Source organism: Pseudopipra pipra, chromosome 17 (assembly GCF_036250125.1).
Source record: "Pseudopipra pipra isolate bDixPip1 chromosome 17, bDixPip1.hap1, whole genome shotgun sequence".
Taxonomy (NCBI): Eukaryota; Metazoa; Chordata; class Aves; order Passeriformes; family Pipridae; genus Pseudopipra; species Pseudopipra pipra.
Genome location: NC_087565.1, coordinates 8608362 through 8622959, shown reverse-complemented (window position 1 = coordinate 8622959; position 14598 = coordinate 8608362). Strand labels below are relative to the sequence as shown.

Below are 14598 nucleotides of genomic sequence, written 5' to 3'. Positions count from 1 at the left end.
GGAATGACTGCAATGAACAGAAGTTTTTGGTCTTTAATTCAGACATGCAGAATCAAGCCTAGATTTTTCCTTGCTTTATTTTCATCTTAAAGTCAACCTTCCCTGGATTTTTAAGTAAGCTTTTTCTGTATGTTTGCCTATTTTAATGTACCTCTCCTCAATCCATCCCATCGTCAAGTATTTTTTAAACATTCTGCAGCAGCAGAAGAGAGAAAACAATGAAAAACAATTGTCTACCTATATTTCTTGGGCTGCTTTAGTTTCCCTGATACTCTGCTATGATAAATTTGTGTTTTGATGGCCTTCTGAGGAAACGGAATGTTAAAATTCCCTGTGAATTTTAGAGGTGATTAAGAAAATGAGTCAGCAGGATGCCTGCATGTGTAAAGGTAAAACCATTCAGAAATGCTGACAGCATTGGCATTTGAGGTCTTTATTCAGCATTTCTTATGCAGCCAGACCTTTTATTTGACCAACACTGCAAAGCTGAGCACACTTAAGGCCCAAGTGCAAGTCAGGGTCTGAAACACTCCTGGGCAGATGCTGCGAGTCCTCCCAGCAGCTTGTCCTGCAGTTATTCCTTGATGGATGTCTGGAAATATTCCACGGTTATATTGTTACACTGAGTCAAATCGACTCAGTCTGGATTTACATCACTGTGAAAATGAGAGCAAAATGTGACCCAGTAGGTTCTTTTTGCTCCTTCGAAGATCCTCGATATGTTTCAGTTGTTTGCAACACCTACAGGCCAGTAAATTTCATCTTTAATTTTCACTAAGTTATCCACAACAGCGTAGTATGTCTTGTGTTCATGTTTATTCAAAATATTTCCAGGAAATATTTCTACTTTATATGTTTGACCCTCCTGTAAAAACAGGGTTTTGGTGGATTAAGACCATAAAATCAACTCACGTGCCTTTAAAGCAGGTACTTGCAGCTGTATAGCTTGTTATAAAGTAAAATTTAATTCTTGTTTTGCCACTGTATTTCAGTTTATGTCTAGGAAAGAACTCCTCATTTCTTCCATGTTTTCCTTCTAGTTTATCCAATACATTTGTGCAATTCTATTAAATAAATAATTTTGCAAAGCACTTCACTGATCTGTGCAACAGTCTTAGATTTTTCAATTGCATTTTAATGAGGCAAGAAGTGTGATTTTTGCCCAAATGGAATGAAATCTGATGATATGGTCAGAAAACCAGAAAAATAGCCTAGCAGGGAAAGCTTTCCCTTGGGGTAGGAGGGAAGGATCATGGTTTGTTACCTACTCTGGGCTCCAGAGCACATTTCACCAGGTGGTAACAGTGAGCTCAGGATGGAGTTTCCAAAGGCTCCCACAATCTGTTGGTTGTCAATTTAGCTTGAACTGTTGAATATATTTTATGGGTATAGCATGCTAATGTGGTGTCAAGGAAACAATTAGATTGTGAAGTAGTGTCAACTGCACCAATGTGCCATTTTCTCAACTTAATATTCTGGTAATAGGTCGTTTGGATGGCAAATATTATGATCTCAATATACATTTTCAAATCATGGAACTAACTTAGGGAGGGCATGTAATTTATGCAGCTTAAACCTGCAAAATGTTTAACATCAAGTGGCAATTATTGAGTTTCAATATTTGCAGTTCACTACTGGATGTGGGTTAGAAAGTGAGCAAATGAGTCTTTCAGTCAGAGAAATTAAATAATTCAGTGTCGTTTACCAACTATACAGGCAGCTGGAATAGCAAGTCTTTTACTGTCTCTGTGTCTCCTCCTGTTTGAGGATTCAGGACCGAATTTCTCTTTCTCTTGTATTTGTACCATTACCTTCAGTGTTTGGAATTAAAGTTTAATAGACAATTTTAAAAGAAAACATTCTTGGCTTTTTTTTTTTTTAATTTATCTCCTACTTCATTAGTTGGTATAATAACTTTCAGCTATAATTTAGCAACATATTTAGAGATAAACAAAAAGTATGAGCAACCTAACCTTTGTAGCAGATGGGAATTGATGAATCTGGATAAATATTGTGATGATTTTTAATCAAAGCAAAGTAATGCAAGACTTTCTTCCAAGGTTTACTTGCCTCCAGCAAGCCTAAGTAGTGTTTCTCCTGCATCTCTCTAAAATGGAATCCTGACAGAAACCCATTTTTCTCCTTGGTTGGGTATTTAATACATAGTTTAAATAATTTCACGTTTCAGCTTTCTGTTTGTGTGTCCCTATAAATGTTTAAAACTGCTCTTGTCATAGAAATTCTGTGTCAAGAAAAGCAGTGGGCATTACAACGCTAATTTTTTCTTTCTTTTATTGTTTAAGTTTTTTGTAAAACACAGCCATATATAAGCAGTCATTCCCCAGATGTTAATAGCAGGCTCCTCCAAATACTCCTGTTGAAATATCATATATGGATAAGGACAGAGACAATTCCACTGAAGATGATCATGTGCATGGAGAGCACAGCACTGCAAGAGCTGGGTTACAAGTCCTCCAAACCCCCCCCAAACTCCCCAAGGGAAGCAAATTCACCCCAAAGAACCCCAACATTATGTCATTAAATATATGTAACCTGGAACTCCTTATAGATAAACTGCAGCCACCTCTGGGATGGAAAAAGATCAAGTCTTTTAAAAGTAATTTTCCATTAAGTTTGAATAATTTCCTGGACATGTCACTGAGGAATCCTTAACCAGACCTTTCTGATTCTGCCCAAGCAAAGATGTCAAGGACAAGAAATATCTGTTATATATCTTTGTCATAGTGAGCACTTTAAAAAGATGCAGGGAAGAAAACAATACATATATTTCACAGCTAAGGAACCAAGTCCATCAGACCCCCCCTATTTCTCTCCTTTGGCTGCTTGGTGTCTTTCCCAAGTGACAATCTCGTCATTTTTTTTAACCCATTTTTTAAGGAAATGAGGCTCCTGAGGCCAAATTCAGCCTTTGTTTTGGTAATAACCTCCAGAAATGTTAAATTCACCAAGAAATTGTGAAATATCCATCTTCTCCATCAGCAAAAAGATTCAAACCCACTCTGGACATGGCCTTGGACACCCTCCTCTGGAATAAATGATCTCCAGAGGTGCCTTCCAGCCTCCTGCTTCCTGTGATTCTGCCAAAACTCCTTTAAGCTCCAAAAAATATATCAAAATATGCAGAAGAAATACTAAGCAAAAGAGAAAGAAAAATTTAAAAGCCATCCAAACAGTCAAAACTCCTGAAGAGCTGCTTGTGTTCAATAATCACTGCGAGCTCAAAGTCCTTGACAAGGGTGTCCTTCCCCAAGACTTCCATTCCACATGTCATTTCCTAACATGCTTCCCAGCATTATACCAATCTCAGTCCATGGAATTTTCAGCTGGAAACACTGGCTGTCTTTCAGCAGATAACAAAATTTCACTGACTGCTTTGCATGAAGCTTCCTCTATGGCTGCTCCAAGTTCTTCCTAAGGATGGTTCATCAAGATAAGAGCTATGAGCACTCACCTGAGTCTCAAAGGATTCAGATAAAAAAGCTTTAAGACAGAAGTTAATTTTTGCCTCTAGGGTGTCAGAACAGCCTTCCTGCTTCCAAAAATGGAGAGACAAATGGATAGAAAGGGTTTATGCACCTAAAACCAGGCTTTGCATGACTTTGGGGCATTTGGTCTGAGAACTGGGGAGTTGATTCATCAGCTGCAGCCAAGGCTTGGAGAGCAGAGTCATCACAGCCACATTGTCCTTTCACAGGGCAAGTTCAGTAAATCCATAATCTAAGGGATTTGGACGGGGTTTAATTTTCCTAATCAGCTTAATTCCTGACAACAAAGTGAGAGATCAGATTGTTTTAAATGGCAGGACTCCAAGCAACAAACTTCAATGTAAGCATTAATGCCAGCAACTTGGGATATTATCTGGGAATTATTTACTGACTGAGAAAAGTTCCTGGTTTGAAAAAGAGTTGAGCAAATTTCTATTTATAATTACTTCGTTTCAGGGCACATCCTGTAGAGCTCTTTCAGGAAAATTTCTAGGAGCTGCAAGAAGAATTTTGGTATAAATATGCCCATCAGTACTTGATCTTTATGGACAATAACCTTTGGGGTTTAGGGGTTTTTTTAGGTCAATGCTTATGAGCAAGTGACATCACCAGAGCACAGATCACCAGTTATTTACCCTTGTGCAAGCAAAAGAGTGTCAGTTATTGATGCTTCAAAACACACTGCAGTATTTTTATATTGCATCCAGAGACCTCAAATTTACATCTGAAACCTTTTGTTTCAAGTGTCTTATTTGTAAAATGAGCTTAAAGCAATATTTAGCTACTTCATGGGGTTTTGTTGTTGAATTACTGATGACTGCCCTTGACTAAAATATTTTCAATGGGCAAAATTCATCCCTTGGTAAATAGGCAGCAAATGTAAAGGCTTAAGCCATTTAGCATTCCCTGCAATTATTTCAATGTGCACCCAAACAAACCCACTGTTCTGCTTAGACATCTCATGTCAGGTGCAATAACATGCTGTGACGTGAAATATTCAAGTTAATGCTAAATAAAATTATTACTTGCACAAAATATTCATACCTGCCTGAGTTAGAGTTTTCAAAAGCTCTCCTTTTGTTTGTTACTCTTGGAAGAAAGTAGGTGGTTCAGCTTTTGGGATATTCTTCTTGGGCAGTGAGCAGAGAGAGTGAAAAAATGAATAACTATATTTAATTTGGTGAGAAAACTTACTACCTGAGCATTTAGGCAGCTAGAAAACATCTTTAAAATCAGGGAATCAATTCTTGGTTCTTTGAATATCCAAATCCAAACATCTGTGTGTGAGGCAGGGAAGGATCTCTCCAAGGGCTCTTTAAGCAGCCTCTTGGCTTGAAGCTTTTAATATGTTCTTCTCTAAGATGAACAGCTTGAAACCTGTCTGTGGTTCTTCTGAGCATCATCATTAGCAGCAACTTCTTAAACACAGGAGCATTTTCTAAGAACACTTTGAGGCTTCAGTTGTTGTACAGTGAGTGCCCAACAGGCTCCCTTTTAGAGACCTCACGTTTTTATTCACTTTGTCTTAACACCATTTTTTCCCTTCTCCTAAAATTGCTGTTTGGAATTGAAAAGCATGAATTCAAACTAGAAGACCAGCACACATAAGTGACATCAAGGCTTTTATGCATAGAACATCTTCCAAGTCACCACAGTTTTTATTTTGACTGTTCATTTATACAAATTAGCAGGAACACTCTGCCTGTTGCCTGGTAATTCAAATAGGAAAGGGAAAAAAAAGAGGAAAACTGGAAGGCAAAGTTGAGCCACTGCCCTAGGATATAATTGCCCCTTTCTGGGAGTTAAGTTTTTTCCACTGAGTCTAGTGTTGGATAATCTCTGCTCTTTATATTTTTGGTTTGAAGAAACTCTGAGAAGTTTCTGCCTTTGTGGAAAGATATTTGTATTTCAACCTATTTTTTGGAAATCCCTTGTGAGTGGTGGTGCAGGTGTAACACAGGCCCCTCTGGGAGCTCAGATCACTTCAGTGGCCTGTCCCTGGAGGAGCTCCATTTCTCACAGCATTTCCTGGGGCAGATTAGAAAACACTGAGGCTCTGGACAGGTGGATAAAATCAGGGATTTCTTCTGGGAGTTTCTTCCCTGAGTCATGTTTTTGCTGAACAACACCAATGTCCAATGTGAGCTACAGAAATTTTCTTTCCTGTTCCTGCTGAAATACTGCTCATCCTACCAAGAGTGTGCATTTTAGGGAAACAAAGCATGAAAAGAGATTTCTACTTCCTTTTCAGTTTCTTTCCTTTTCAGGGAGCAGGTTTTACCCTGGCAGCTCAGCTGCCAGGAAAGGAAAATCTGTGCAGCATTTGACCCACAGCCTTACTTCCCACAGCTCAATACTGAGAGAATTTCACTGAGCAGAACTTCTTATAACACCACCAATCAGCTTTCATATTAAAAAATATGCCAAAAGTCAGCTCTGTGGGTTTTGTAGGGAAACAAATGATCCAGATTATTATATACAAATATATATGATTTACAAATATATATTACTATATACAAATAAACAAAGAGGTTCATCCAATGCTTAGATTTTTATGACTACAGGTTTGCAGGATAAAATCATCATCTGCTATGAAGGATTCCAAGGATATCACCCATATGGAGACTTTGAGCTTGTCTAAATAATTTGAAATAAATGTTGAGGCATAAAAACTATTATTCTTTATGCCACTAAAACTTAGTGATACAGTGATAAGTGATAAGATTTGAAAAACTCAGCCTTATGCTAAATAACACTTAAGAAATAAAGAACAAGGTAGAGAACAGGGTCTATTTATCTTACATATAAATCAGGAGGTCTCTGAAATTCACAGGCACTGAAGAAACAGCTTATTTGGGAAAATTGAAACATTTCTCCTTGGGAAGATCCCACTCCAGAGGAAAGTTCCCTCTCTGAAAGGGAGAGAACTTCTTGACAAGAAGATATTTGGACATTAATTTTTTTTAATTAATGCTCCAGGATATTCACACAAAGACACAGATATCGACTACTATGTAGGATATATTTTTAATTGGAAAAGGCCATGCCAGCTGAGCTATAAAACAAGCACAGGCTGTTAGATATAATAATAGAGAAAAAAGACTGGGGGAAAAAAGTGAGTTGTGAAAAAGAAAAGAAAAAAAATCTATTTAGTTAAAAGAGACTTCCCAGGACCCTGGAGCCAAGGTAGAAAAAACCTGGAATTTATCATGATCATCACGAACACTGCTCAGGGATGCAGGGATCTTGATACCATGGAAATGGCTCTTGTATTCAGGATTATCTGACATGATTCACATATAAATGAAGATAGTTCAGATTTCGGAGCAGTAATGACACACATCCAAACCTGCAAGTGTTTACGGTGCATGTCCATGTCCTGCATAGGGCACTGTGGGATAGAGAGGCAAGAAATTAAAAGGGAATTTCGTTTTCCCCTTTCAGCTAGAAATGAGGGGTGTAAGCTGCAGCTCCTGATGCACAGATACATGCCACTGATTTCAGGGTCAACCAGATCTCACCGATCTGATGCTGACCTGAGGCAAATATAGTCAATATTTCTGTAAAATTAAATCCCTTTATTTGCTTCTGTAAATATTTTTATATAAAATAAGTATCAGAGGTACTAATTTTGCTTTTATTTTACTCTTTTTGCTTCTGAAAAAGAAGTAAACTTGTGGTTAACTGGCCACTGTGGTTAACTGGGAGAAAAGTCTTGACAAGGCTGTTGAGAAGCCAAAATTGTGCCCTTTGCAAGTGCAGACATGGAAGAGCTGATGGAGGGGAGCAACACTGGTGGTGCAAAGCTGAGGGATCCCACTGGCTACTTGGCTGCTGCTGCAATCATGGAATCATGGAATGGTTTGGGTTGGAAGGACCTTAAAGATCATCCAGTCCCACTCCCTGACATGGACAGGGACACTTCCCACTAGCCCAGGTTGCTCCAAGCCCCTTCCAACCTGGCCTTGGACACTTCCAGGGATGGGGCAGCCACAGCTTCTCTGGGCAACTTGTGCCAGGGCCTCAACACCCTCACAGGGAAGAATTTCTTCCTAATTAGCTGCAAGAACACTTTTCTACCTTTTCCCAGCGGGCTGGGCTGGCAGTCACAGCTGTAACCCCCCGGGAGCTGCTGCCTGTGCTGCCCTTTGGAGTACTGAGGCCAAGACAAGAAAGAAAATCCTGGGGTTCTTCCATCTCCACTTTCCAGTGTCCGAGAGTCTCTGCACTCGTGGTGATTGTCCTTTACCTGTGTGACACCAGCACTAAAAATCAATGCACTGCAGCACCCAATGGGTGGGTGCCCAGCTCCTTCCTGGCCCTTTTCCTAAACTCCAGGACGTTCAGTGGCCCCACCTGGAGCAGCCAAGGACATGCTGGATATGGAGCAGTGTTATCTGCCAGCTGAGAGAGAGCTGTGATAATGTAATTTTTGGATGTAAGTTCATCTAACCCTTTCAGAGGGATTAGCCCAAACTCCTTTTAGCACTGAAGTCAGGGAGAGTGTTCAGCATTTCCATCAAAGCCCAAACACTGCAAGACCTGGGCAGTCAGACCTGAAATAAATCAGGTAAAACACTTTTTCTAAAACACTGTTTGCAGAACTGGTGAAGAAAATGCCAAATTTTTTCAATGACCTTTTAAGCTATTTTCTGCTTTTAGTGTTAAAAACATCCATTTTGTCTTTGCATTTAGAGGCCTCCTTTTCCTCTCATTTATTTGAGCTCTAGATAATTATTCTAATTAAAAACATGTAAAAGCCAACAAATGCAACAGAAGTATTTTCTCTTTTGAAAACCATGGATAATTACCTCCCATATCCATTACTTAGATACTTTGTGACACCTTTTTATTTTGCTTCTCTGACATTTTTGTCTTCCTGTAAATGCAAATCTCACATATTGATTGATTTTTGTAGCATTTTATCCCAATACATGACATTAGCCATAAAAAGCACCATTTTATTGTACTACAAAACAAAACACCTAGCCAGATACTTTCTCCATTCCATACTAAGGCTTCAGTGCTTTAATAGCAGAAAAACAAACTAGAATTTTAGTTAAATAGTCTTCTCTGTGGGTAACAGCTCCCCATTTCATTATTAAACTTGGGAAAGTATTATTTAGAAATCAGAAGACCATACAGAAACTTACTCATTGAAAGTAATAGTTAAAACTGAGTCAGAAGGCTGGGTATCAAAGGAGAAGATTGAAAAGAGAAGTTATAAAATGTCAGATGTGTTTCCTTTCTAAATATACAGGAATCTCAAGGTACTATAACATGTACATGAGAAAAATTAAGAGAGAGGCTCTTAAGCCATCTGGGATTCTACAAATACCACTTACAAATTACACATTATAAACTGAATATCTCTCAAAATCGGGTGTTCTGCTGTACAGATACTGGTTATGTGCTTTTTATCAGTAAGTAACAAACCAAATAAATCTTGTTTCCTGGATTCCTCTTTCCCTCACCTCTCTATAAGGTCTTTGTTCTCCTTATGGTGTGACTTCAGCACAGGCCTTCCTAAACTCACTAATGAAGGAAGATATCCATCCAAAGAGTTCTTGGGAGTCCAGGTCTTGTGGCTCCCCAAACTTTACCTGTAAATTTGAAAGACAAAAATATTTAATATTAGTGTATCCAAGGAATCTAAACCATGTCCAGGATCTTAATGAAATTTTTAAAAGCAAGATAAAAGTTAAATACCTTCATTACTGTTAATATTAATATAAAAAGGAAGAAGACGTGGACGAAGAAGGGGAAGAGGAGGAAGAGGAAAACTTTGAGCTGTCTGAAATCTCCAGGGAACTGAAATCCTAAATATTGTTTATATTTCATGGCAGGCCTAAAAAGTTTCCCTTTTCTGTCATTTTGCTTTGCAAACAAACAAAAATTATTCATAAGGAAGCAAACATTTTTGGGCAAGAAAGTAATTTATCAAAGAGCCTTTTCCTGTTCCTTCTTTAATCTGAAAAAGGTGAACAGATAGGAAGTTTTTAAAAATTCCTCTCTGTGAAGGTGGTGAGGCCCTGGCACAGGTTGCCCAGAGAAGCTGTGGCTGTCCCATCCCTGGAAGTGTCCAAGGCCAGGTTGGAAGGGGCTTGGAGCAACCTGGGCTAGTGGAAGGTGTCCCTGCCCATGGCAGGGGGGTGCAACTGGATGAGCTTTAAGGTCCTTCCAACCCCAACCATTCTGTGATTCTATGAAATCCAAAGAACATGCTCCAAAGCCTTCATCATAAAGAGACTCCAAGTTCTGATCCTGGCTGTAATTGAGAGCTCCCCTGTAGCTGTGGGATCAGCTCTCCCAAGGCAGAACAGCAATGAAGTTTTAGTTCACAACTTCAAATTGCAGCTGAAATACAGGGGGAGGTTTGGGCAGATCTGGCATTCCCAAAAAGTGTCCACCTGGACACCATCTAACAGCTCTTAGGAGCAAACCCTCTGCCTGGAAATCAGAAACACAGCACCAGAAACCACTCAAATACAACCCAGTCACAAAAATTTTAGCATTAAGCGCTGACACCTGATTAATAGTTTTGCCTGTGTGTTCCTAATTGCACCTTCTGGGTTCTCCAAGCCCTTCATCTCTGGCACATCTGGCCCATGATGTGCCATCAGTTCAACAGTAATGAGAGAGGCATTTCCTGGAGCTAATGACCATCTGTGAGGACCTGAGAGCCCACAGTTATGCAACAGGCAGTTGTCCCCAACTTATTGCTCATCCCACAGAAATGTCACATGCCAAGGTCACTGTTGATTTCATAAGTAGGATATAAAAGCATCAAGGTAGTCCTGTGGAGTTTTGGGTTATGTGCAACATGATTTCCATGGCTATTGCAACACAATTCCAGATCAGCTATTCCAGGTGAGCTGGACTATACCTGTCTAGTGCTGTTGGGATGATAAGGTGGCTTTTGGTCACCCATCCTATTTTATATTTGCTTTACATTTGTTGATGCTTTATAAACATGCAAAAGGATTTGCTTTGCTTGTTCAGAAGAAAAAAAAATTCATTCTAAAGGAGAGAAATACATCAAAAAAGTTATTTAGAGAATAACAGGGAAAGGAAGGCAAAAAGGATCTGGCTTAAAGGTTGAGGAAACTTCCAGCTATGTGGAAAATGAAATCCTCTTCAGATGCAAATAAGAGTCTCAGATGTTCTTGGTTTTCAACTTTTTTGAAGGCTTGGGACAGAGTTCTCTATGTGCTGCAGACTAATCTGGCTTGCTGCCCTAAGCTGAGGTGTTATTCCAGTTTGCAAGAGCCACAAGGAAACCCCTGTGCATTCTTACAATATTACTTTTAGTAAAACATCACTAATTAAATTTCCTTGGTCAAACATCTCTCTAATCTGCAGTGTCTGTTCAGGTAGGTCCCCAAAGGCCTTCCTGGCTGCATCTTCTGTGTAACATTTGCTCATCATTGAACTTCTCTGCTTTTAATCCCTCCCTCTGACAAAAAAAAAAAAAAAAAGGAGAAAAAGAAACACCACAAAAACCACCACCACACTTAAAAGCATGTCCCAATCCCCAAACCAGGACATTATTCTGGTTTCAGAGGTCAGCACTGCATTTCAGCAACCCCCTTCCTTAAAGCTTCTGACCACTGTTAGATGAAAGGTTTTGTTTCTCTTTCTATAGACTGTATAACTATCAAGCACGTGGGAATTTCTTGTGCTTCTTTCCACTTCTTTCTTCCCCCCTTTTATTTTTTTCTTAAAGAAATGTAGATTTATTTTCATTGCATTTTAATATGATATGTACCAGTACGTTGCTATAAAGCTTCTTCATTTCATCACATCTTTTTGACAGCTGGGATAGATCCCCTTCATATTTCTGAATTAAATCCTGTAATAAAATAAAACTTCTTAATTTGCTGTAGGAGCATAATATTAAAGCAGGAATTAAACAGCAGTGAAAACAAGATAATTCAAGTCAAAATTTTCATGTCACAAAAATTTCACATTTCACAAAAGAGAAGCCTACACCAAGCACACATATTTCCTTGCAAGTATTAAGACATCAAAGATGGAAAAAAAAAAGAAATATCAAGGTTAGAGAATTTTAACTGTATTATTCAACGACATTACCTAAATCTATTAAAACTGACAGAACTAGATAAGCATCAGAAGGCCCTAATTTCCACCACATTTGGCCTTTTTGCATGTGAAGCAAACACTCCCAGTTGCTGGTTCTTAAGGAAGCAGAAATAGAAACTTAAGTTTTGGAGTTAAATTCCTTAATTATGGTTCCTTTGTAATCTATGTATTTTTGACAGCTGAACATGTACAGAAGAAGCACCTGGCAAGGTGTTCCAAAGGAGAAGGAAACACATGGATTGAGCAGATGCTGACACTGCCCAGTGAAGCTCAGCACAGAGACAGCTGGGACAGCAGAGATGGACGTACCCACCAGAGTGGGGAACCCCTGAACTGGCATTAGCCCAGTTCACAACCAGCACAACAGTGCTCCTGAGTTATTAATTCTCTGTGCCTGAGCTATCGACCCCTCTGCTGACTCCTGGCCAGAGCTGGGCTTCCTACAGCCTGCTCAGCTTCCTCCCCCTTGTGTCCTCCAACCCATCTTGTTCTGTAACCAGCAAGGGCAGAATAAACTTAGATCAACCTGTAATCACAATTTAGGCATGGCCTTGGATGATGCATGAGCAGAGCCATCTTAGATCAGCCTATAATTACAATTTAGGCACGGCCTTGGATGGTGTTTCTTGGATGGTCTCTTTAACCAAGTAACATTGACAGGACAAAAGGAAACAGCCTCAAGTTGTGACAGGGTAGATTGAGACTGGATATTAGGAAAAATGTATTCGTTGAAGGGGTTATCAAGCATTGCAACAGGATACCCAGGAAGTGGTAGAGTCATCACAGGGATTCAAAAGATGTGTAGGTGGGGACATGGTTTAGTGGTGGCCTTGGCAGTGATAGGTTTATGGGTGGGCTCAATGCTCTCAAAGGTCTTTTTCAATCTAAATTATTCTATGACTGTCTGTGCTATCTCCCCTTCTATCTGAAGGCAGAAGAAATCATTACAAATTTATATGTGCTCAAAAATTCCTATTATTGCAAAATGCTTGTCATGGGCTGCTATGGGGCTGCCTGTTCCTCATCCACTCCATCCCATTTATCTGGTGAAGCAAAAGTAGGAGATGCAGAAACCCTGAAAACCCTTCCCATGCTGCAATTTACACTGTGAAATACTCTCAGAGGGGAATAAAAAACCACTTTTCCTCAAATGCCCCCGATTCCCTTGTTAGGGCAGGTCTCAGACAAACTAACAGGTTACTCATCATTTACCTCCAGCCCACAAGAAAGTTGTAGTAACTTTACCTTTAGTTCCTTGCAGAACTGTAATTCCTGGGGTGTTGCCTTGATTGTCTTGGGTTTAATAAGCCTCCTGCACTGAATAATGTTTTCCAATTCTTTTCTTAAAACTAACAAAAGAGAAAGAAAAGGAGGAATTTCACCAGCATGCAGATGTGACCAAAGGACTGCAAATGTCTAATTTAGGACACAAGGAAAATTTAGGAGAATATAGACCTATAATATGTTCATCCAGGAATATTAACTTTCTATCTTGAAGTAGAAACCCAGAAAGGAACATTTTATTATGGAAAAAGTAGTATGTGATCACATCACTGCAGAATAATGAAGAGGTCGATAGCATGGTAATGCAGTGGTCATAAATCTGGCCTTTCCTAGCTCTGGGCATTGGGATTAGCCATGAAAATAACACACTTCAAACCTATGTTTTTGTGCAGAAAGTTCAGGGTTCCTTTAAGGATAAAAGAACAAAAATTCTCTTCTATGCAGCAGTGAGAAACGTTGTCAGTTGGCACCAGCACAACACTGGTCTGTCATCCTGGGAGCTCCCACTCTGGGAAATGGGGGGAAAGAGCTCACTGGCATCTCATGGCACTGTTCAATGGTGAGTTGTAAATATCTCCCCAAACCAATCTGACATTTGAACAACCTTATTCTCTTCCCTCCTCCCGACTTCACTGGTGTTGGACTCCTTTCTAGAGAAGGAAACCAGTTTGGTTCAAAGAAGTTCTTGAAGTCCAGGACTGAGCTGCAGGAAGTTTTCTCCTGGTGCATTCCCAGCTCCCAGAGAATCTGCTACAGCTGTGACTTTGATGGAGCATTTGTAGCACTTAACATTTGTACTCTATGATAAACTCTATTTACCATGGGCAGTATATTTTTTTATTATTATTTCTAAACCACCTGGACACACTTTAATATTTCCCTTTTTTTTAAAATTCTTCTAGGTAACATGGTAGCTTAAGCATCACCATAGCAACACTTCACCTCAACGTTTTGAACCTTTACCTCTCTTTACAAACTACAGAAGTGCAATGAAAGCCTGTTCCAAATGACTGCACAATGTATGAAAACCTTTCTCTGGATGTAGAGACCACATTTACATACCATCAACTTCAGCACTGAGGCCCTTCATGGAAGCTGGAAAGGAAGAGAGGGGGAAAAACATGTTAAGAAATATCATTCATATCATGAGGATGGGAGTTTCCACAGAAGTTGAAGGACTTCATTTTTTATTTGTTGATTATTTTTCCCCCCTCCCTCCTCTTACCATCAGGAACAGCTTCAAATTCTGTCAACTCCTGAGAAAATGTGGCCAGATCAGGCTCATGTAAGAGGATCTGTTCCACAAGGGCGTGAAGCAAAGTGAACGTCCTCTCTTTACCCCTCAGCAGAGGTAACTGCAAATAAAGCAGAGTAATGATTGACAGACTGAGCTGTTCCACCTTAATAAATAAATAAATAAATAAATAAATAAATAAATAAATAAATAAATAAATAAATAAAAGAAGAGCAGGGCTGTTGATAGTTCCCAAGTAAGTTTGACAAGAATAGAACACAACAAAATTAAACTTCTCCTTTTCAATCTGCCGTTTCACACACATTCTTGATTAAGATCAGCTTTCCACTTCCATATCCCTTGACCTTGCTTGTTCTTCTCTGTCTTATTCACACAGATCTTTTTGAACTGAAGGTATCCTAATTGATTGCAACTGATTTTGGACCTCCAAGCAACCACAGTCATTATTCC

At 39.3% G+C, this 14598-nt stretch overlaps 1 protein-coding gene across 1 annotated transcript in view; it reads right to left on the bottom strand.

Moving 5' to 3' along the window:
• Nucleotides 1-8338: 8338 nt before the first annotated feature.
• The window catches only part of LOC135423678 (delphilin-like), a 34216-nt gene continuing 27956 nt past the window's right edge, over nt 8339-14598 (bottom strand). Inside the window, exons 13-17 of the mRNA XM_064674169.1 lie at nt 14119-14248; nt 13956-13988; nt 12855-12958; nt 11275-11358; nt 8339-9109 (exon numbers count right to left, since the gene is read on the bottom strand). Coding sequence (XP_064530239.1) covers nt 9005-9109; nt 11275-11358; nt 12855-12958; nt 13956-13988; nt 14119-14248 — 456 coding nt within the window. The 3' untranslated portion in view covers nt 8339-9004. The remainder of the gene's footprint in view (nt 9110-11274; nt 11359-12854; nt 12959-13955; nt 13989-14118; nt 14249-14598) is intronic.